The 22,886-nt window shown below is 60.2% G+C and overlaps 1 protein-coding gene across 1 annotated transcript in view; it reads left to right on the forward strand.

Moving 5' to 3' along the window:
• Positions 1-2,603: 2,603 nt before the first annotated feature.
• Positions 2,604-22,886, forward strand: part of PRKCD (protein kinase C delta) — a 28,435-nt gene continuing 8,152 nt past the window's right edge. The window contains exons 1-8 of the mRNA XM_032868304.1: positions 2,604-2,799; positions 6,072-6,185; positions 17,877-18,010; positions 19,118-19,317; positions 20,764-20,824; positions 20,996-21,158; positions 21,246-21,277; positions 22,646-22,731. Coding sequence (XP_032724195.1) covers positions 17,896-18,010; positions 19,118-19,317; positions 20,764-20,824; positions 20,996-21,158; positions 21,246-21,277; positions 22,646-22,731 — 657 coding nt within the window. The 5' untranslated portion in view covers positions 2,604-2,799; positions 6,072-6,185; positions 17,877-17,895. The remainder of the gene's footprint in view (positions 2,800-6,071; positions 6,186-17,876; positions 18,011-19,117; positions 19,318-20,763; positions 20,825-20,995; positions 21,159-21,245; positions 21,278-22,645; positions 22,732-22,886) is intronic.

Genomic DNA, 22,886 nt, shown 5'->3' on the forward strand with positions numbered 1-22,886 from the left:
CCCTCTACCCTTGTTAGTGTGGCCTACACAGCCTCAGCCTCTCTGCCCCTCTTCGGGTGCACCACACTTCCCTTTGAAGTTTCCAGAACAGAAAGATTGACCAATGCCAGTGTGTGCTCACAGCCCTTGAGCTCATGTGTCTGCATAATCCTGAGGGCCCAGAAAGTCCTTCCTGTTGTCTAATTTATGTCTTTCCGGCTCCCACAGCATGCTACCAGCCCTGCTCTAAAGTCATGGTTCTCAACAAGGTGTGATTTTTGCTCCCTTGCCCCTCCCCTACCAAGGACATTTGGCAGTCTGGAGACATCTTTATCTGCCACAACTTGAGGGAGAGGAGTGCTATTGGCATCTAGTGTGTAGAGGGCAGGCGTGCGGCTAAACATCCTGCAAGGCACAGGACAGTCCTTACAGCAAGGAATTATCTGGGCCAAAGGGAAGGAGTGTTGAGATTGAGAACCGCTGATATAAAACATGGGCTTCAGAGCAGGGTAGTTTGGTTCGAATACTGACCCTGCCATTCCCTAGCTGTGTACCCCTGGGCAAGCGGTCTCGCCTGTCTTTGAGACGCAGTTTTGCTCTTCACCCAAAGTGGCACTAATAGTGGTCCTTACCTTGTGGGGTCTTGAGGACTGAGCGGATTGAACACAATCATGGGGTGCAGGGCCTGACCCTGGGGAGGCTCCATCAGTGATAGCCATTATTCTTCCTTTCCATGTTCTAAGGTGAATCTTAGGGTGTGGGAGCAAAAGTCTTGCGGTTAGACCTGGAGATCCCAAAGGGTACAGCCTAGCATGAAGTGGGCTAACTGTTGATGCTGAGGGGGAGGATAAGTTGGCCACTGCGGACCCGGAGGAAAGAATCAGAAAGGAAACTTGATCCCAGGTAGGCAGAAATCACCTGAAGCTCACCTCCATCACCCTTCTCTCCAGCCCAGACCCAGGGAAGCCATGGGGTGGGGATAAGAGGACCAGGGCACAAAACACTCTAATGAACACGGTTCCTCAGCTCAGGGAATTGCTCTGGATTCACAGCTGGGTGTCAGGGAGAAGTGGCATGTGAGTGGATGCAACCAAGACAGGGAGAGACATGAGGGTGGCTGGGAAATGGCGTTTGGGCCCAGGACACAGCATGTGTGAAGGGTAAGGCGTAAGGTTTGTTTCCCAGATGATATTCCATGTGGCCAGAGGAGTCCAGTTTGGTGGAAAGAGCCTACCGTCATGGGACATCAGGACAAGGAAACTGGACATACGCCAGTTTTCAAAACAGGTCCCCCTTCCCAGGTATAGGGTACCAGAACCCTCTTTTTCTCTGTGGTGGAAAGAATCATTATAATTTTGCTCTTTACAGCCCAGCCCACCCTCCCCCCTTAAAATAGAATTTTGGGATCCGCATCTCTGCTAGGGCTCTCCATCCCTGGAAGTCTCACTAGACTCTTCCCCCTCCCAATCCACCCACCGTCCAGTGACCCACCTGCTCTGGCCCGTTCTCCCCACCCATATTCCACAACCCAGGGTCCTCCCACCAGCACAGGTGGTAGCTCCCCTGTCCCCATCCATTCTCCCAGGAGCTCACTCCATTGGAAGAGCTGCCACCAACGTACTCCTTGAGACCAAAGTCCTAGCCATGACCTGTCTCTGCCATGAGCCCCTTGATCAACTTGGTCCTCCTCAGGAATTGCCCCCCATTTCCAACCATTAGGCTTCAGCTGGGAAGAGCTGTCTCTCCATCCCTTCTAGGTGTTCTCCCAGAAGGCCTGGGACCTGGAACCCTCTTCTTTGCCTCTGGAAAAATGAAATTTCTTTGAAGTATGGCGCCATTGGCTTTTCCCTTTTTGAGCTTTTGGGGCAAGCTAATAGGATCCTTGGGTCCCTCTATATCCCCAGACTTTAGGACCAGAGGGTACCCAGTGAAGGAATGAATGAATGAGTTATGCCTGGCCACCGAGTTTCCAGTACAGAAAGGATCCTTGGGCTCCTACTGGGGGCGGTGGGGAGTTCTGGAAAGTGGCGGCAGGAGAGCAGAAGACTGGGGGATCAAGGTAGGGGCTGCTCTTAGAATCGCTGGACCAGCAGCGACAGACCAGCGAGAGTCTCCCCCGCTGGAGTCTTCCCAGCTCGTCTCCGGGGCAGGGCCGGGACTAGCCGGCCTGGCGGCGGGCACTGGGCCCGGCGGCGTCCGCACTCCAGCCAACAGGAAGAGAGAGAGAGCGAGGCCGGGCGCGGCGGGCCAGCTGGCCGGTGGGGAGTCCCGGGCGTGGGCGCTGGGAGCTGGGGAAGCCCCGCCGGCGCCTCCCCGCTTCGGTGTGCGAGAGGTGGGGAGAGCTCGCCCCTCCCGCGGGCCTCAGCGTCCTCCTCCGTAAAGTGGGGCTCCTTCTGAGGGGCTGAGGGCGGACGGGGGCCGAGGCGTGCTGGGGAGGGCGGAGAGCGACCCGCACACGGAGGCGGAGGCCGGGACACCCTCCTCGGGGCGGCGGGGGCGGGGCCTTGGGGGGGGCTGGCCCTGGCGGAGGCGGGCCCTGAGCGGGGGCGGGGCCGGGGCCGGCACCTGGGTGAGGTCGCGCCGCCCGGCCCCCTTGCACTTCCGTGTGCAGCGGCGCGGGAGAAGGAGGCGGCGGCTCTGGGATCCCTGGAGCGACCCCCGGCATCCGCCCGCCGTGCTGAGGTCCGGACGGGACTCTCTGGCCTACTGGCCCGTCCGGGTCGGCCCCGCACCGACCCCCGTCCCCGCGCTCGCCCGGGAACGGCGCGGGGAGCTGGACCTCAGCCGCCGCGACCCCTGGCGCCTGGCGGTGCGCGGGAGGTGAGTGAGGGCCGGGCCCCGACGTAGGATCCCGGCTACCCCTGGGGCGCGCCGCCCCTCCCTTCCCCCCTCCCCGATCCGGTTCCCGTTTCCGAAACTGAGAAACTGAGCCGCGACCGGCGAAAGTCCCGTCGCGCCCCGAGACCGACCGGTGCCTCGGTTCCCGGTCCGTCGGTCTGTCCCTCCCTCCGTGCAGCGGTGGGGGTCGAGGCCCTCTCGTCGGTCTGCTCCCGGCCCCGTCACCCGCTTGTGTGCCCTAGACCCTCGGAGCGTTCGCCCGTCCCTCGCGGATCCCCGGGGCCCTCGGTCGGTCCATCTGTCCCCAACCCCTCTACGTTCCCGCGTCCGCGTCTTTCTAGTCCGGACGGGTCAGTCCGTAGCCCTCCGCGTGCCCCACCCCCACCGCACCTCCCGCCGCCCCCTGGATCCTGTGCTCCCGGAGCCGCGCCCCCGGCCCACGCTCGTCGCCCCCTGCCGGTCCCGCCGCCTCTCCTTTTCTACTGCGGAGGGGAGGCTACAGGCCGCCCGCCCGGCCTCGCCGCCCGCGTCTGGGTCCCTGCCGGGCCCAGCCCGCGCGGCGCCTTCTCCTTGCTCTCCCTCTTCTTCCAGTCTGGGTGTCTCTCTATGCCTTTCTCCATCTGTCTCCGGGCTGGGCGTGGCTCCGTTCTCCACCATTCCCCCACTCTTACCGCCCCGCCCTTACGCCCCTCTGAGTCCCCTCCCCTGGTGGCTCCTTCCAGGTCCAGTGGATCCGGGCCCCTCCGCAATCCAGGCGCCACCCCCGCGTGGGGGCCTGGCCAGGTGAGGGGACGGGGTGGAGGAGAGCCGGGGTGGAAAGGCAGGAGGTGGGCACCGTCAGAACTGTCCCACTTCTCCGACTCTCCCATTTGTCCTCGCCTGGGAGGGGAGAACCCCACTGAGCCCCTCCACTTCCGCCTGGCTAGAAGGATCTGGTGGGGTGGGGAGCATCCTCTTCTCTGGTCCCTACCCTGTATGGTTGGACTTGACTCCTTGTGCTGAGTCGCCTGTATCTGGGCATGTAGATATATGATGTGTCTGTCTCTCCCTCTGTGTTCTTTGTCACTGTGTCTGCGTTCCTTTTCCACATGGAGTGACTTGCTTGTGTGTGCTTGTGTATGTCTGGGTGTTTCACGGCTCTGTGTGCCCTTTGCAACTCTGTGCGTACTATGTCCTGGTGTGCTAGCACCAGACTCCTGTGTGTTGGGGTGTGTGTGTGTGTGTGTGTGTGTCCTTGTATGCCTGTGTGTCCCTGTGTGTCTGGAGGGTCCTGTGTTGCACACTGGTTTGTGCCGTGGTGACCCACTGGCCATATATGTTTGAACTGTTAATTTGGGGAGCCAGTGGTGTTAGAGTGTCAGCCCCTCACGCTTATGTCTGTATGAGTGTGGGTGTGTATGTACACTCCCTGTCTTCCTTTCCTGCTGCCACAGAGCTGCTGTGACCAGGCTGACCTGGTCACTGAAGGAGGGGACGGGTCCCTTGAGTTCCTCGTTCCTGCTGTGGACAGAGCTGGGGTGTGGTGGACAGGCCGGTAGAGGGCAGCTCCGTGTGTGTGTGTGTGTGTGTGTGTGTGTCCCTTGCACGCACACTGCCTGGTTCGGACAGTTGTACCTGGCTGCAGAATGGTATAAGAGATCTGGTGTGTTCTGAGCTGTGGTTGGGAGTGTGTGGGGCGAGTGTGTGACTGGTGGGAACTCACAGTCTGACAGTATGAAACTGCCAGTCTGGGAGCTAGGGAGTCCCGGTGATTGTGGGGAACTGAGAGAATGGCACCCCTGGTTGACAGCGCTGGAGGGAAGGTGAGAGCCCCAGTGTGCGTGAGAGCAGGGGGGAGGCCGTGAGGTGTGCATGCTGCACCTCAAGCCCAGCCCCTGTTCCTGGGGAGGCTGGGGAAGGCCTCTGTCTCTCACCTTCCTCTGCTCCCCCGGTTGAGAGGGACCGGAGGGCAAGTCTTCGTGTTTGCAGTGTTGTGACCCAGACCCAAGGCTCTGGACCCAGGAAAGATGTGGGCTCCAATATTCCTGTGCCTCTTATGGGCAAGGGACTGGAGCTAACCTTCTCTAAGGCTGAGGGAGTCCCCTTATCTGCAGAACAGAAAAAGTTGCTGTGAGGACTCAAGGTCTTAGGTCACTGGGCCTCTGGCACAGGCTTGGCTCACAGGCAGAGCTTAGCACGTGCTAAGTCTTACTTGGTGACCACTGACTCCCGCCCCCAAGTGTATGGTCCCCTGGGCTAATAAAAGCCCACATAGTCCCCAACCCAGTTTCCTGTCCGTGATGTGTCTGTTGCCCGTCCCGTGCCCTTGACCGCACTGCTTGCAGAAGGGCAGATGGCTGGCAGAGACCTCATGAACCCTATTCAGCCCACTTGATGCCTGCCCAGTTTCAGCAGCACTGATGGAGGAATAGGGCTGGGGGGTGATTTGGAGCTTGGCTGCAGGGTGCTGACACCGTTTAGCTGCCACAGCTAATTGGAGTTTAAATTAAAATTAGGAATAAAGTACAGCCAGGCCTGAGGGTGCGTCATTCTGCAGGCAGTGGTGATGGGGGTCCTCAGCTGAAGGAGGAGCCGCCATGGGGGGAGGAGGGGAGTCTTCCGTGGTCGGGCTTGCAGGAAAAGTGCTCAAGTCTTTCTGCCAGGAGACCCGGGATACCTCGCTGCCTTTGCCATTCCTTCCTTCTAGGATCTTTCTGGGCCTCAGTTTTTTCCAGCTGCATAATGGGCCCAAAATTAATAGAATCACCTGGACTAGAAGGTGCAAAACAAGGAATAAGAAAGTGTCCCTGTTCGTTCAGTACACCCAATGTGAGCCCACACAGGAGCGGTCAGGCCGTGTCACTGGGCGGGGGGGGGGGGGGCTTAGAACTCCCTGGGGAGATGTAGTCTCCTCATTTTAAAGATAAGACAGGCAGAAGCTCAGAGAGATTGCCCCGGACCACAGAGCAGTGGCTCCCACTGCCGTGTGGTCTAAATCACAGGGCGACCTCTTGCAGACAGGAAGATTAGGAAGCGCTTTCTTGCTACGCCTGTAGTCTGGAGATGCTCCGAGGGCTGACACACAGTGATCCAACCCCTAGCATGGAGAGGACACATAGCCGGTATCTTGGAAAAGTTGGGCCCAACACCCCGTTTCACAGGAGAGAAATCCGAGTCCAAAGAGGCGGAGGTCTCCAAGCCAGACGGGGTCGACTGAGGGGGAGAGCCTGTGTGGCGGTGCCTCCCAGCTCAGCTGCTTCCCCTTGTTCCTGCAGGTCTGCCTGCGCCCTGCCCAGGTGAGGGCGGTGGGCCTACCTGTGGTGGTGGCTGTGTGGCCGTGGCTGCAGCAGGAGCCAGCACTGAGGGCAAGGGGGAGCCAGGAGCCCCAGGTAAGACCGCATCCTCCTGGACATGGGGACAGTGTGCATGGCGTGGCCCTCCTCTTTGGGCTCTTCCCCTTCTGCTGGGGCAGGGGCTGGGTGGGGTGTGGGGAGGGTCCCACAAAGCCTTCAGGCTGGGTATGGGGCCTGGGTGCCCAGAGGGAGCAGCAGTTTGCCTGGAGCTCTGAGGCCTGGGCCTGCCAGCACTTTGGGGTGAGGAGTGGGGCTGCTTTGCTGGTCAGTTAGAAAGAAGCTGGAGTGTGTCCCACGGCTTGGGGGTGGGTGTATCAGCTTTTCTGTGGCCCCTTGGTGCGGCCTCAGGCTGTCTTCATCATTGTCACATAGGGAACCTGACGTTTGCCCTGGGCCCTACATCGGGTTGGATATCAAGCTGAGAATGGAAAGAGGTTTCCTGCACTCTCTTCCACACCCCAGTTCCTTCATTTCTCCAGGCTCTCTGGGGCAGAAGCGAGGCTCAAAAATCCCCCTCCCCAGCCCCCAGATTCTGGGAGAGTTGGAATGCTAGGGAAGGCTGCCCTCTCTCAGGCCCCTTGTAAAACTAGAGATTCCTTCCTTTGGGACCAGACTTGCCTCCTTTAGCCCGCACTGCAGTGAAAACAGCCCTGTGAGTTACCCACTGAGTGTCCAAAGTCCAGTGGACAAGATTCTGTGGGTGTGATGGCATTGCTGACGGCACCTGGAACCTAGGGAGTGACACTGGGGAGGGGGCGGCCAAGGTGGTCTTTCCTCCAGGAGGCCTCCCTGATCAGCCCCCACTCCCCTCCCCACTGTCTGTTGGGCACCTATAGGTTTGGGGAGGGGGGTGAATGGACCAATGGGGGCTGGGCTCTCAGAGCTTAAGTCGGGGAGGCAGGGGAAGGAGGAGGTCAGGGTCTTGGCTCCTGGGATGGGAGTGGGGACTGAACAAGGCCAGGATCATCCCTGGGTCTGCTGTTTATTCAACTTAACCACCAAACCCAGAGGGCAGGAGGTAACCTGTTCTTGGCTGGCTGGAGGCTTCCACTCTCTGAGGTCAGGGGGCCACCCTCTCCCAGCACTGAGCCTCATTCCCTAAGAAGTTCACCCAGTTTGTCTTGCAGTCAGCCCACTTTCAATACTCAAACATCACTTACCCAGCCGGCACAGACCTAGGAGTGCTCACACAAGGACATAGAAATGGAGCTGCCCTCAGCACCCGTGCCCTCAAAGCCTCGAGTGCCCACACACACACCACACATGCACGCACACGTCCATGGCTTTTCACATGCACTCACCCACAGGCACGCTCAGGCACGCATGCAGATGCTCGCCCAATCATCCTTGCACACAGAAGCCTGCCCACACACACCACACTGCCCATTCTGGGTCAGGAAGGGGGAGTACTCGGTCAGGGTCACCACCCCTGCCTGCAACCGGCACTGAGGGTGAGGTTTGAGGTGTGGCTGTGACCACAGGTGCTCCAGGGGGCCTGGCAACACTGGGAGGTGGGTTCTGCCCCCGGCGGCCACACGCCAGCCTGCTCACCCGGACCGGACCCCAGGCTGACCAGGACTCGGTGCAGGGGAGCTGGGGATGAGGGTGAGGGACCACATGAACTGTGCCAGCACTGCTTGTGGCCGCTGCCACAGAGGAGGAAGTGGGCTGCTTGTGGTCATGGGGCCAAGGTGCTCGCAGGTGGATGGGGGTCCGGTCAGCCCCTCTGTCCCCCATAGCATCCATGCCTGGTGGAAGTGGGGTTGCTGGGCTCTGGCGACTGAGAGGCAAGCAGGCTGCTTCTCCCAGGGCGGTGTGTGCACTTGCCAAGGCCTGGGCCCAGGGAGAGGCCTGTCCATCCGAGGTGTTTCCGGAGACTCACTTCCCCTGGGCTGCCCAGGAAGTGGTTTCAGAGTGGGACTGACCAGCCCACTGTCTGTGGCCTGCCCCGCCCTGGCCTTGCCTGTGAGGGGAGCAGCTCCTGGCCCGTGGGTTAGGCTGACTGACCAGGCTTCCCACGCTAGGGCTGATTGGGCCTCGACGGAGGCCCAAGGAGAGGGGTCATGGGGTGAGGCCATCAAGTCCCCTGCAGCCCCGAGAACCCCAGTTCCTCCTTCCCTCTGAGCTGTACCCTGAGGCTCAAAGCCTAACTGGCAGGCACGGCGGCCTTGTGTGAATTAGCAGCCGCTGAGTTGCCTCTCTGGGATTAGGCAGCTCCGAGCAGCTGTATGAAAGAACCTGGGCAAGTGGCTTTGGTTCCTGGTGCCTCATTTTTCTTCTCTGACAAATGAGACAATGATGGCATCCATCTTCATGGGCTGGTGCAGAAAACTACAGATAATGTATGCAAAGTGGTGAGCATCGTGCCTGGCACTTTATTAGCGTTTAAAGATTGGAAACTGTAGTTATGTGAAGCACTTAGCACTCGGTTTGTGGTAACTACCCCAAAAAACAGCAAGTGGTCTTGGTGATGGGGTTAGTATTGTCTGAAGGCCTGGACCCCCGCCCAGTATCACAGGGCCTGGTGGCCACACAGCCTGGCCAAGAAGCCAGGGCTCAGGCTCTCATTCCCCCTCGCGTCCGCCTCCCAGTGGCAGTCCTGCAGGGTGGGAGATCCGGGTGGAGCAGCTGTGCCCACTCAACAGCCCAGCCCCCTCACTGCCTTTCAAAGGGAGAAAAATAGCTCTCATGACAAATGGATGCAGGAAGAGAAAGGCAGCTGCCTGCTGCCCCCTCAGGCCTCCCCTTCCTCCTCTATGGTCCCCCACGGGACTCTTGGAGAAGCTGAGGCTGGTGATGAGAGGTGGATGGTGAGCCCTCCTGCCGGCCTGCCTACCCTTCAGAGTCTGCCTGTGAACTGGGAAGGGGGTGGATATCCGGGGCCGGGGCTAGAAATCCCCCGCCCCCTGCACACAGATCCCTATCTACATCGTTGACACTTGGCAGCTGGTGGCAGGGACCTGCCTATCGTAAGGACCTGCAAGAGGGTCAGGGCAGGGAGGGGGAGCCCTTTGCTAGAGTGTGGGTGTGGTAATGATGGTGGTATAGTAGGCAAGGGCCCCGAGATTGGAGGGAGCGAGCTGGGCAGGAGCCTGGGGCAGGACTGTGAGCCAGGGCATGCTGGAGGTTTAGGAGCAAGACCTCTATGGGCATCAGACAGACCTGGGTTCGAGTTCTCACTTGGTATTTACTGGCTGTGTACTCTTGAGCCAGCAGCTGGACTGCTTTGAGCCTCCGTGGCCTCATCTGTGCAATGGGCAGATCAGGGAGTTTCCATCAGAGACCTGACGGATAAGGAACAAGCCTGTGTTTCAGGGGAGGGGGCAGGAAGATGGAACAGCAAGTGCAGAGGCTCCTAAGCAGGAAGGAACCCGGCTGCTCAGGGAACTGAAAGGGGTCACTGCAGCTGGGGCAGAGGAATGAGGGGAGGGCAGTGGCCGAGGAGGAGGTCAGGGAGGTAATGGAGGCAGCTTGGGTGGGTCAGGCCTAGGAGAGGCATCTGGGCTTATTGGAAAGGGAGTGCTGAGATCTGCTTTATGGGGCAGAGGGGCTGTGGGGCCAGAGCAGAGGATCCTGGGGAAGGTGTTGTTGCCAGGATGGGGACAGTGGTGGAGAGGAGACGACTTCAGGGTAGAGTGCAGGACAGAACTGAGAGCAATGCGGTGTGGGGAAGAAGGCTTCCAGCCTTCCCCCACCTCCTACCCTGCTAGGAGAGGAGGGGACACTCGCTTGGGGAACACCAGGAGGCCAGCTTCACATGTGTTTGAGGACCCCTAGAGCCTGGTGAGGTTGGGGCATCAGGTGGGCCCACAGGCAGGCCTGTATTTGGGGGGTCTGGGCTGAAAGTGGAGACCCGAGAGTCAAGGGGTAGCAAGCGAGCCTGGACAGGGGAGGATGGGGTTCGGATGGTCTTTGGTGGGGAAATTCTAGAGGCCCTGGGTACAGGGCTGGTTGGCTGTCCCTCGAAGGTCCCTGCCAAGGTGTCCAGGAGGGCAGGCTTGTGGTGGCTGAGCCACTGTTTTCACAACAGTCCCGGAAGCTTTGGATCATGTCGCCGGCTTGTTGGGTCAACAGACACAGTGGAGCGGCGAGGCCAGATATCTGCTTGCTGTAGGCTGCAGGGGCAAGGAGTGGGGCCAGGGCAGGGGTGGGGGGAGAGAGGAGGATTGCAGGGGCTTCCAGGACCAGGGCTGGAGAAAGCTTCTCGGTCTCCATTGTTAAGATGGGGAGACTGAAGCCGTGAGGGAGACAGCAGCTAACCTTTGCCCCATCGGGTCTCTTTCCAGGGCAGCAGCCCAGAGCTGGGCACTATAGGAGTTGGAGGCTCGAGGAGCCCCTTTGCCCACTGATATGAGGAAGTTCAGGGTGTACCTGTGGTGACAGGAAGACGGAAATGGGCAGTGGGGCGGGTGGGGAGAGGGCCAGGTGTGCGGCTGGGATGGCGGTGGTGATGAGGATGATGGTCTTGCACTCAGGACAGCCTCTAAGGCAGGGCAAGATCATTCCCTTTTGGGAGGAGGTCAGAGCGCTTTGGCCAAGCTCACAGGGCCCTGAGGGCCTATCGGGTCTGAACTAGACCTGTCCAGCCCACACCCAGGCCTCCACTGCTAAGTTCCCATGTTCACTGCCTGCCATGGGATGGGACAGCATGGCCCTGCCTCGCTCCCAGCTCCTCCAGGTTCCGAGTGGGGAGGTGTGATAGAGGCCCTGCTCACTTTGTGGGGACGGTTGGCAAAAGCCTTTGGGGGGCATCTCACCTCTTCTCAAGCAAGGATTGATGTCAACAAAGGGGAGAACCATGGGTACAGAGGGACAGGGTGGAGGAGTGGACTTGGGCCCCCCCTGAGGAGGCTGGCAGAGCCCTTCCCCCGCCCGAGACACACCCATGCCCTCACCCCACAGGAGGCCAGGTGGCCCGTTCCAGGTTTAGAACTGGAGGGTCCCTCTCGGCCTCCCCCTGGGGCTGCCCCATCAGCTTTGTGGTTTTGGATGAATTGCTCCATCTCTCTTTGTCAGGTTCTGCCCAGTGAGTCTGGAGCTCAATGGTGGTCATGTGTCGGGTGCCTGGCATGGCTGTCCTACCCGCAACAGGTGTACGCTCTCCCCTCCTCCTGCACGCCAGGCCTGTGACTGCCACCTGTGACCCCTAGCCTCGTCCTCGGCCTCCGCTGTCCCCTCAGACAGGTGGGTGGGGAGGCCTGCCCGGCTCCGTGCCTGACTGGTCCACTCCTTCCCTCATGCACTTTGGACTTTGCTCTGGGCCAGGAGGGACTCTCTCTGCCTCCCTCAGTGGGGAGGCCAGGACTGCCCAGCACCCGGCTGCTGTTCTCTCCTTTGTCATTACCCCAGGGACTGTGCTCAAAAAAGCTCCGTTTGGACTTCCCTGGTGCCAGCCCCTAGTCAGACACGTGTGGTCCTTCCAGGCTTATGTGTTTATGCCTGTGTCAGCCTGGAGCATCTCTGCCTGTGTTTACCTTATGCTCTTGGCGTGCCGTGTGCGGCCGGATCTCTCTGTGCTGGGGAATGCGTGAGGGTGTCAGTGTCCTGTGTGGCCCCGCGTGGGCCTGGATGTCTGTCAACATGTGAGAGCGGGGGGAAGGGGGGTGGTTTCTTAGTGTGTGTCACTGAGTCATCATAGGAGTGTGCCTGTGGTCACGTGTGTCTAACTGCAAGCAGGGTTCCCCGTGCGTGACTGTGTGTTTGGGTTGGTGGGTGTGCCCGTGTGTGCACACATGTGTGGTTATTCTGGGAGAGGCCCCAGTGTCCCCCCCCCCCAGCCCAGCTCCTCACAGAGGCCCCCTTGTCCTCAGTCTTGACGGGGCCTTTGTTCCTCCCTTGGGGGTACCTGGAGCCCTCCCTCCCACCGAGCCCAGGGCTTTCCCAAGGAAAGGGACTAAGACTAGCTGAGCGACTCAAGGCCTGGGGCTGGTGTGGACTTTGCCCCCGAGAGGGCCTAGCCTCACCCCCCTCCCTACCGTGTGCTGGCAGGAGCGAGTGAGCCCCCGAGAGTAGGGTCCCAAGTCTTGGCCCTCAGACTCTTCCAGCCCCTCTGGCCTGGTAAGCCAGCTGCACCCCCGCACGTCCATCAGAGGGAACCCCGTCGTGATCCCCATCACACCCCAGCACCTCTCACTCCCTTCCTTGCACTTACTGCCTGAGCGGTGGTCCTATCGTCCTCTGATACATATTTATGTGACTGTCCCCACCAAGCTGTGGATTCCATGGCCTGGTGTGTCTTATCACTGTGGTGCCTGCCAGTGGGGCCTTCGCGACTAACGGCCTCCCAGCCCATCGCGTGTGGGCTTCTGTCGCCACCAGCCCGTGTTTTCCTGGGAATAGGGTCCATGTCCCTTGTTGGCTCTCAGGGTGTCGCCACCCCTTTGGCTATTGCAGAAGCTTCATTCATGCTGCCCAGGTCTCACCTGTGACTCCCACTGGATCCCAGCCCAGGAGTAGGATTTTTTAATGTCCCCAGGACGTTCAGCTGTGTAGCCAAGGCTGAGAAGCCGGAGCCAGGGACAGAGACTGTGCCCAGAGAATAGACCCAGGTCCCCAGCATGAACTTCCCAGACAGCTGCACAGGGTGCCTGGGGGAGGTACATGGGGTAGAGGAGCAGCCAGCTTTCTCGGGGAGGAGGCAACGGTTCCCCAGCGTTGGCCTTCAGAACTGTCTGGAAGGATATATAGGAGTTAGGGAGGACATACTGGCTGAGGGAATAGCATATGCAAAACAAGGGGGCTAGAAAACAAAATGGGAGTTCACAGAGTAGCCAGAGGTGAGGTCTGAGCTGCAGAGCAGGCCACAGCCTGACTGAGGTCTGGGCTTTCTCCAAGGGCAGTGGGAGCCCAGGAGGTTCCATGGGTTGGGGAGGGACCAGGAATGGTAGCAACTGGGTAAAAGGAGAAGAATTCACTGCCCTGGTTGGTCTGTGTGGTGTGAGGGAGGGGCCAAGAAGGAGCACAGTGAGTGGGTAAGATGCTAGATCTGGGGAGGAGCAGGTGTTGGGAGCATCCCCTGCTCTGGGACTTGGCCGTGACCTGAGACCATAGTAGCCCAGGACAGGACTGGGCATAGGGAGGCTGGGGCACAGGCCCTGGTGGAAGGGCATGAGAAGGGCCTTGCTAGCCCTTCCCCTCCCCCACCTCCTGTTCTTCTTGCTGAGCCCATTTCCTGGGTTGTGAAACCCCTGTGGCCTCCTTGACTTGCTTCCGTGTGGGAAGGCCATCTGGGGAGGCCAGCCTCCCTGTCAAGCCCGGCCCCCTTGCCCTGTTGGAGCTCTGCCCGAGCCAGCCAGTCCCTCCTGCTGCTCACACTGCCTCTCACTGTCCTTCCCTCCCACTGCCTGGGCCTTGTGTGTCCTCCCTGCTTCATTCATCCTTCAAGGCCCACGTGGGCTGCACCTTGAACTACCCCCCCAAGGCAGGGTTTGATCCCTAGGAGAGCCCAGGCTGACTCTGACTCGCTTTGCTGCCATCTCCAGCCGGACTTGACCTGCAGCGGGTGGTGCCTTCCATCCACCGGCGGCAGGGGGTGGCCCCAGGGTTGGGCAGGTATGAGTGAGAAAGGGCTGCATGGGAGGGGCGCATCTTCTGCCCCCAGTGGTCTGTTCGTGGAAGAGCAGACCCAGCTTGTGCCTCAGCTTTGCTGGCTGGGCTGGCTTTGCTGGACCTCAGCCTGCCCCCTCTTGTTTCCCTGGCGGATGTTCTGAGAGAGCCTCCCTCCACATCTGCTCACACTCCCCAAGAGCCTGGCCAGGTCTCTCTTCTCAGGGCCCCCTCTGCTCCTCTGTCCTACCCTGTGGCCTGTGAGGCAGAATCCAAGGCCAGGGAAGGGCTGGGGTAGAGGGGACCAGGTTGGCTCTGGGGGCCTGGGGACTCTCACTGCAGGATGTTGCCCTTGGTTTCCCCCTCCTGACGAAGAGGAGGTGGGTATGTTACTTTCTAAAGACCCATCTCTTGACTTGTTAGGTTTTATTTTTCACCATTAATAAAACTATTTTCAAACAAGTTACACGTGATTGCAGTAGAAAAATTAGAAAATACATTTTTTTGTTCCAGATGACACCCCTCAGGCCATGTCTCCCACCCCACCCCCTTTGCTGAAACACACTCACGTGCATCTGTGTGGAGATATGCAGCATGCACACTTGTCCTCTGCTCCCCGGGAGCTCCAGCCATCGTGGCCACTCTGGCCATGTCCAGCCTGCCCTGGCTGGCTGGGAACAGGTTTCCATTGCCCTGGAGGAGGCTACCTGCCTGCTCTGGTCTGGCCCAGCACTACCTTTCCTCACTTCTGGGTGGCTGGTCTAGGACGGGGGTGGGGGATGTGGGGGGAGCAGAGTCAGTGCACCCTCATGCCCTGGAACAGGAACTCAGGACAGCCGAGGCTTCCCCAGGTTTTGATAAGCAGATGCTGGCCTAAGGAGCTGGGACAGGAGGGAAGGGAGGATTTCAGGGGTCAGTATCACCCTCATTCAGAGGAGGAGGAGGTCTTCAAGGTTAGGCCGACAGGAGGTTGGGGGAACAAACTCTGGGTGTGCCCCAGGACACCAGCTCCTTTCCCCCTCTCCTTGGTTCCTCTGTCCTCACTGTGTGTGTGTGTCGCTCCTGGCATGTTTCTCTCTCTCTCCCTTTGCTCCCTCTCTCCCTTCATCAGTTCTTCCTGGCTGGGCATACTGGAAAGAACATCAGGCAGGCCTGAATTCAAATCCTTGTGCCACTTCCTGGCTGTGTGACCTTGGGCAAGTCACTTAGCCTCTCTGCACCTGCTCACTCATCAGTAAAATTGCCACTTCCAGAACAAGCACAGGGATGAAGTGAGCTAATGCCATGATGAGGTTAATCTGGCATGTGTTGGCCTCAGGGAAGGATGGGTCTTTCTTTGAAGTGGGGGTGCTAAGACTCAGCCCTAGATCTTCTGACTCTGTCCAGTGCTCCCTGCTTCGTAAGGCTGCTTTTGCTGTGGGTTGGAGAAGCAGGTCAGTAGAGATCAGGAGCCCTCTGGCTCCAGATGGCTCCAAGGAGCAGGCGCCCGTGGAGGTCTATGGGAGGTCTGCCCTTGCCACCTCCACGGCCCTGCACAGCAGCATGGGGCTGAGCCAGTGGCCTTCCTTTGGGGCCTGTGGGCCTGGGCCTATTTGCATGGGGGCTATAAATAATCGGCACACCTTGCTTTTGTGCTGTTTCTTTACTCCCTGTTTCCCCACCCAAGCTGAGACTCTCTGAGAGGTAGATGGGGGGCGCTGGGTCCGCTGTGCAGGGGGCACTCAGTGTGCAGGGCCCGAGACCTCTCCCAGCATCACGTGGTGATGGAAGAAGATGCCAGCTCACGGCGACTGTCTCCCTCCTGGGGTCTGGGCAGTGCAGCTAGGCAGAGGGCTCACACTCTAGTTTTTGTCTAGGAAGTTGGGGCTGGGTAACCTAACCCTAGGGTCACTGCCAAGTAGCCCCAGGGCAGCCCACAGAACCCATGGGCCCCCCTCCTTGCAGCCTGGCTGTACAGGTTTGGGGCAAGAGCTGGGGCTTGCTGTGGTCGTGGTTTCCCTCCAGTGGCTTTTAACTGAGCAGCAGCTGCTCTGATCATCGAGAGCTGGAGGGCAGGTCTGACTGGCAGCCTACAGGGCTGGGCTCTGCCTCCGATTCCGGGGGCTTCTCTGATCCGTCTCCTCCATGCACCCCCGGGGCGGTCCTCCTGGTTGACTCTTGCGAGGCGACCTAGAAGTGAGAGAGGTCATGGAGCCCAGGGGCCATCTGGGTCCGGGGAAGGCTGTGGGGAGGCAGCTTGACCCCTTGCCCAAAATGGCCAGGTCATTTTTGCCGCTGGGCTATCCAGGCCCCCTCTCTCCCAGGAACCCAGGTCCCCTGCGGCACAACCATTGCTTCTTTTTCCCTGCCTGACTGCCCTCTCAGCCCGCGTTCTCTGAGACATTCGGAAAGCCCATCAGTGCCCCACCTGGGTCTCAAGGTTATCGTGCTGGGAAGCACGAGACCCAGCCATGTCTGCTGGGGTCAGGGCCTAGGATTGTGGGAGCAGACTCAGGGCAAGTGGGTGTTGTCCACAGGCCCAGCTGATCATTCTGGATCCCCCAGGGAGAACTCATCTGGCGGCTCCACAGCTTGGAGCCCCAAGTCCAGCCGGGTGGCAGGAGGGGCACGGTGTCCATTTTGGCCTGAGAGTTTGGGACACTCACCCAGACGCCTGCATGCAGTCAGCCAGGCCCACGCAGCTTGCTTTTGTCTTCCACGTTAGCTCAGGGCCCACCACATGCCACCCACACACACCTTCCCCATCTCACACACTCACACATGCTTGAGCCCAGGGAGGAGCCCGCAGCCACCCAGGGCTGGCTCCTCCTCCTCACCTACCAAGAGGTCGTGGTGACTGGCTCTGCTGGTCTTAGGCTGAAGGCTTTGGGACCTGGCCTCAGATGTGAGCTTCCAGCTTCCACACCGGCTTGGCTCCTGTTCCCTCTGAGGCGGAGCCAGGCCTGGGCAGGAGACACGGAGGGCAGACCCCTCCCCTCTGGCTGCGGGCCGCAGAGGGCTGGTGGGGCCCCTGGGCTGGGCTGCAGGCTGAGGTCAGTATTTCCCGTGAGCTCATCTGGGCTGGGAACAGCAGAGCCGGCCGTTACTCTGGCTGCCTTGCGGAGGAGCTGGGGGACCTGTCCCAGGGGCCGGGGGGCTGCTGCACATGCACACGTATGTGTGGGGGGCTGGGGGTGCGTGTGTGAGGCCGCTGCCATGCTGGCTTGTGTTCAGGAAGGCATGAGCACGTACATGTGTGTGTGTGCGTGAGTGTTGGCTCAGCCGCACTCCCGGAGTGTCCTCGTGTGTGCGGCTCAGAGCCAGGGCGCGTGTGCGCCTGTGGGCTTGTGCGTGTGACCGTCCTCCAGGAACGACAACACGGTCACCTCCTCTGGTGAGCCTCGATCTGAGGAACAGCTAGGAAGAGGGAGATGCAGGGCTGACCTGTGTGGGCGGAAACACAAAGTCAGTGTAGGTTCAACATTAAAATAGTTTTATATTTGGCCAAAAAGAGTCTGAAAGTGCAGGCGACCTCTGTGGGTGAGCGCACCTGACCCCGAGGGGCCCCAGTTCAGAAGGCGAGGGGTGTGGCCTGGCCGCTCACTGCCTTGCTCCCTGAGTGGACTGGGTGCCTCATGAGTGGGACCTCGGCTTCAGCTTCTGGCTCAGCTTCGGGCTTTCAGTATCTCATTCTGAAAAGTGGGGGTGGTCTTCTTGGCCCTGTTGGTCTGCCTGAGTAGTTAGGAGCAAACTTTGGAACCGAGAAGGACTACAGGGTGGCGGGGGTGCTGTCCTGCCTGTCTCTATCGGCATGTGCTGGGTGCCTGGCCCGTGGTAGGTGCACAGCTGTGGGGTATTAAAGGACGCCTTAAATGACCCCCCAAATAAATGACTCGAGGTCACAGACTCACCCACCTCCAGGGCCCAGGTAGGTTTTGGAGAGTAGAGTACAGAGGGGCTCCCCGGCCTGCAGTGCACTGGTAGGTACTCAGCAAAGGGGGCTGTGCCAGCCAGCTCTCTTACCGGGGATGCCTCAGATCTAGACTTCCAGAAAACCTCTCGGGTTTCCCACTGGCAGCTAGAACTAGTGTCTTGTCAGCACACCGTGGGGCCAAACTGAATGCAGTGAGAGCCCCTGGGGGCCCCTGAGCACCTCCCAGGGCTGGCCCTCGCCGCCCGGCCTCACCCCTTCTGTCTCTACAGCCCCACCGCAGGCCCCAGCATGGCACCGTTCCTGCGCATCGCCTTCACCTCCTATGAGCTGGGCTCCCTGCAGGCCGCCGATGACGCCAGCCAGCCCTTCTGTGCCGTGAAGATGAAGGAGGCTCTCAGCACAGGTAGGACTGGGACTCGGGGCCCAGCGGGGGGCCCCAGAGGGCCTGGGCCTTGTTGCCCTGGAACTTCCTCACACTCCTCTCCCTGCCCAGCCTGGCTGTGGATGCAGGACCATAGTGCCCACAGGGCCTCTAGCACTGGCTACATGGAGCCATCCCCAGGAGGGGGATGGAGGCGGCAGCGGGGGTGGGGGGCGCACATGCTTCTGGCTCCTCCCCCGTTGGGGGTGTGCCCCAACAGTTTCCTCATGTCCATCTGTGTCATACTCTACGCTGGGCCCTGAGGATACTGCCGTGCTCCAGGGCTGACTTGACCCTGCCCTCGTGGGGCTTACGGTCGGGTGGACAAGTATAGGAGACACTGAGTCCTGTGATAAGGAAGCCCAGAAGAGGCACTGTCCCAGGCTGGGGTCAGGTAGGTCTTCCTGAAAGAGGCAGATATCTCACACCATCCCTTTTGGGTTTTGTCCTCACCTGCTGAACCCCTGACTTACCCCTTAGGTCTCAGCTGAGCTGTCCCTTCCTCCAGGAAGCATTCCCTGATCTTAGGCTGGGACACACACCTGACCATGACCCAGACCAGGTCTAGAACCCTGGTCCTGCCTTCTTCAGTCTCATCCCAGCTGTGATTTAACGTTTACTTGAGGGATTTGTGGGCTCGTCGTGTCTCTGTCCTGGACTGGGCTCTAGGGGGACAGGCACTGATTTGTCTTCTCTTTCACCGTGTTCCTCACCTCCAGTGTTGTGGCTGCCATGAGGGCCCGCAGTGTGTTCACTGAGAGAGTGCATGAGGGGAGGTGACAGCTAAGCGGGGCTGAAGGAAGAGGGTCACCAGAGGAGGGAGCAGCAGGAGCAGAAGCCTTGGGGGGGGGGGCACCTAGCTGGGTAGAGGAGCTGCTGGCAGTTTGGTGTTCTGGAGTGTTAGGAATGACAAGCTGGAGAGATGCGCATAGCACCGTTGTGAAGGCTGAGGAGTGAGAAGAGCCTCAGGAGGGCTCTTGGGGTGGGGGTAGGGAGAAGCCAGGCAGCCTCGGGGGCTGAAGGCTATGGGGACCTGGGGAGGACAGGAGAGAGGGGCCCCAGCCAGACCTTTGCCTGGCCGTGTTGCAGAGCGTGGGAAGACGCTGGTGCAGAAGAAGCCCACCATGTACCCCGAGTGGAAGTCCACATTTGACGCCCACATCTACGAGGGCCGAGTCATCCAGATCGTCCTGATGCGGGCAGCCGAAGAGCCCATGTCCGAGGTGACGGTGGGCGTGTCAGTGCTGGCTGAGCGCTGCAAGAAGAACAACGGCAAGGCCGAGTTCTGGGTGAGGGCGTGCGGGCGGCAGTAGCGAACACGGGTGCATGGGGTGTGGGTGAGGGCATGCAGGCTGCGGTGGTGCATGCACGTGTGCACAGCGTGGGGATGGGGTGCATGGGCTGCACAGTGGTGCGTGCATGTGTGCGTGGGGTGTGGGTGAGGGAACACGGCTGTGGTAGTGCATGCACGTGTATGGGGTGTGGGTGAGGGCACGTGGGCTGCAGTGGTACACACGCGTGTGCACGGGCCCTGTCTGGCCTCCTGAGCACCTCTGTAGCTGCTCCAGCTCTGCGATCCACCGGGTCCCAGCTCCTCTGAGTCTGTGTCCAAATCTGTTAAAGACCCTACCTCGGGGTCAGTTGTTCAGGGGAAATGAGCCACTGGATGCCAAAGGCTTCCTGTAGCGCTGGGCACATAGTAGGTGCTCAAGAGAGTCACCCCCGCCCCTACACCTTTCTTCCCTTTTAGTTTCACAGAAGCAGGATACGCACATGGTAAAACATCTCAAAACATGTGTGCGGGGATGTCCCAGCCCCACCACCAGGCCCAGGCCCCCTCTCAGAGACACCCGTCATCCCAAGTTCTGTTGGAACCTTCACAGATGTTCGGGGTGCAGGCAGGCCTGAGGGAGCACAATTATGTGGCTTCAACAGTGAGGGCATGGGAGAAGGGGAAAGCCGAGGGCCACCGCTCACCCGCTGGAACCCGGCCTCCACACGTGCACCTGGCCACATATCCCTTGTGGCCACAGGATATCTGTGCTGCCCTGGTGTCTCTTGCTCCGTGGGGTCACCTTTGGGCTCCTGCAGGCAAGATGTCCCCATGGGAAAAACCCAGACCGTCAAGGACTCTGGTCAGCCTCCAGTGAGGCATGAAGGGACCAGGCCAGGAGAGGAGTTGACGCAGAGCTGTACCAGCCCTTGGCCGGTCAGGCAGAGATCCCTGCTGTGCTCTCTGTCCACTCTGCCGAGGGACAGTGTCAGGGAGCAGGCATGGGTCCTGGGAGAGGTGAAGGTCCTGCCTTCAAAACTGTGCAGGGGGACTGGGCGTGCAGAGCCCCCGCCACAGAGCACCAGCGTGGGGGTGTCAGCACACATCTGTCTGTCTGCATGTGCAGGGACTGGGGGAGGGGGGCTCTATTCTAAGATCCTTGTCAAGGGGGCAGCAAGGGTGAGGCTGGGGAGTTTCCCTTCCCACTCTCTTCCTGGGCCCTGTGGCCGGCCTGGGTGTGAGCTGGATCCTTTCACTTCCCCAAATGTAATAATACCCCTGGGTTGGGGCGTGGGGGCGGGGTTCAAGGGCGGGGCCATGCCCACACTGGGCAGACAGGTGTCTGGCCCAGGCTGCCAGGACTCCCTTGGCCTTGGGGGACCAACCATGGGGGCGGGTTCTGAGTCCAGCTTGGCTGGAGCCCGCCCTCATTGACCCCCACCCCCAACCCTCACTTCTGCAGCTGGACCTACAACCCCAGGCCAAGGTGTTGATGTCTGTGCAGTATTTCCTGGAAGATGTAGGTAAGACCCTCCTGCCCTGGGCTGGGGACATAGGTTGAGAGGCTGGAGCTAGGGCTGAAGCTCAGGGAAGCAGTCCCTATCAACGGTCTCCCCAGAGCCACCCTGGGAGGGACTCCAGGAATGTTGTCCTTCCCGGGGCTGGGACTGACCTCACGACTCCACGGTCCCCAGATTGCAAACAGTCCATGCGTGGTGAAGACGAGGCCAAGTTCCCAACTATGAACCGCCGTGGAGCCATCAAACAGGCCAAAATCCACTACATCAAGAACCACGAGTTCATTGCCACCTTCTTCAGGCAGCCCACTTTCTGTTCTGTGTGCAAAGACTTCGTTTGGTGAGGGATGGCTGTGCCTGCCAGGGTGGGGTGGGGCAGGGAGGGCCCAGAGCCAGCCCTGACCCTGCTGGGGGATTTGTCTTTCAGGGGTCTCAACAAGCAAGGCTACAAATGCAGACGTAAGTGTCTCCTCGGCCCAGCTTGCGTGCCTGCCGGCGCCTATGTACATACTTGGGGGAGCCCGTGTCCCTATGTGAGGACTGTGTGCGTGGACGGGGTCCCCATGTGCCCGTGTGTGTGCTCAGAGGAGCCCGTGTCCCCGTGTGAGGACTGTGAGCCCAGACGGGGTCCCCGTGTGCCCGTGTGTGTGCTCAGGGGAGCCCATGTCCCTGTGTGAGGACTGTGAACCTGGACGGGGTCCCCGTGTGCCCGTGTGTGTGCTCAGGGGAGCCCGTGTCCCCGTGTGAGGACTGTGAGCCCAGACGGGGCCCCCGTGTGCCCGCGTGTGTGCTCAGGGGAGCCCATGTCCCCATGTTAGGACTGTGTGCCTGGATGGGGTCCCCGTGTGCCCACGTGTGTGCTTGAGATTTCCCCTTCAGAATGTAGGTAGGAGAGCCACACCCAGCAGGGCCAGGGTTTGGGGGGTTGTTGCTGTGGCTCACAGAAGTCGGTTCCCTGTGTCTCTTCCCAGCCCCCTCACGCTTGGGAGCGTTGCCCTGGCAGCCCAAATAGGCCTCAGTGCAGGATTTGCACAGAATCAGCCAGGGCCACCCATCACGGCTGTGTTCCCCCAGACAGCTGAGGCGAACTTTTCCAGTCCACCCCTGGCTGCTCATGTGCTTCTTTGGGGACACGTGTTTGCCTGGGTACACACGTACACACATGGCGATGGTTCCGGACACAGGCTCTGGAACCAGGTGGCCCGGGTTCGAGTCCCAGCTCTGCCACTTCCTACCCGGAGGGCCTTAGGCAGAAAGACTTAACCTCTCTGTGCCTCAGTAAAATAGGGCTAGGAACCATTATGAAGATCAAATGGGGTAAAATACATAAAAGCTGCATTTTAGGCGATAGACACATAATAATGATTCTATACCGGGAGTCCCTTGTTCTTACACATCAGTATGTGTGTCGCAGGGTCTTTGTGTTGGGTGTGTGTGTGTGTGCGTGCGCACGTGAGCGTGAGCAAGAGCTTAGGACCCGTTTACTGTCCTGGTTCCTCCCTGCCTGCAGTCCTCTTGCTACAACACTCCGTGCCCCTCACAGCCGCCCCCCACTGCCCACTAGGCCCCCTTGAGCCACCCCTCGTCTGGGAGACCCTCCCGATTGGCCTGTCCTCCCTGCCCCTCCTCTTCCCAGGCCCCTCCTGCCAGGGCGGGCAGGAGGAGAGAAGAAGCCAGCTGTGGGCCCCAGGCCTGTGTGGGGTGAGGGTGTGGGCGGTCGGGGAGAACAACGGCTTTGTATAGAGGGCCTGACTGGCCCAGCGGCGCCAGCTCACAGCTCTGCTCCTCCTGCTGCCTCCCCCCACCCTCGGCCTGTGCCCCCTCAAGAATGCAACGCTGCCATCCACAAGAAATGCATCGACAAGATCATCGGCCGGTGCACGGGCACCGCAGCCAACAGCCGGGACACCATAGTGAGGCTGGGCCCGGGGTGGGGACCTGGGGGGACTTGGCCAGCAGGGAGGGATCCGGGCTCTCCCCAGCCTTTCCCCGTAGAGCCCACCCTTCTCCCCATTTTTCCTGGTCCGTCCCGGGACTCCTGGATTGCCCAGTCCCCAGGGGGGGAGCC

Source organism: Lontra canadensis, unplaced genomic scaffold (assembly GCF_010015895.1).
Source record: "Lontra canadensis isolate GAN:19392208 unplaced genomic scaffold, GSC_riverotter_1.0 scaffold35, whole genome shotgun sequence".
NCBI lineage: Eukaryota > Metazoa > Chordata > Mammalia > Carnivora > Mustelidae > Lontra > Lontra canadensis.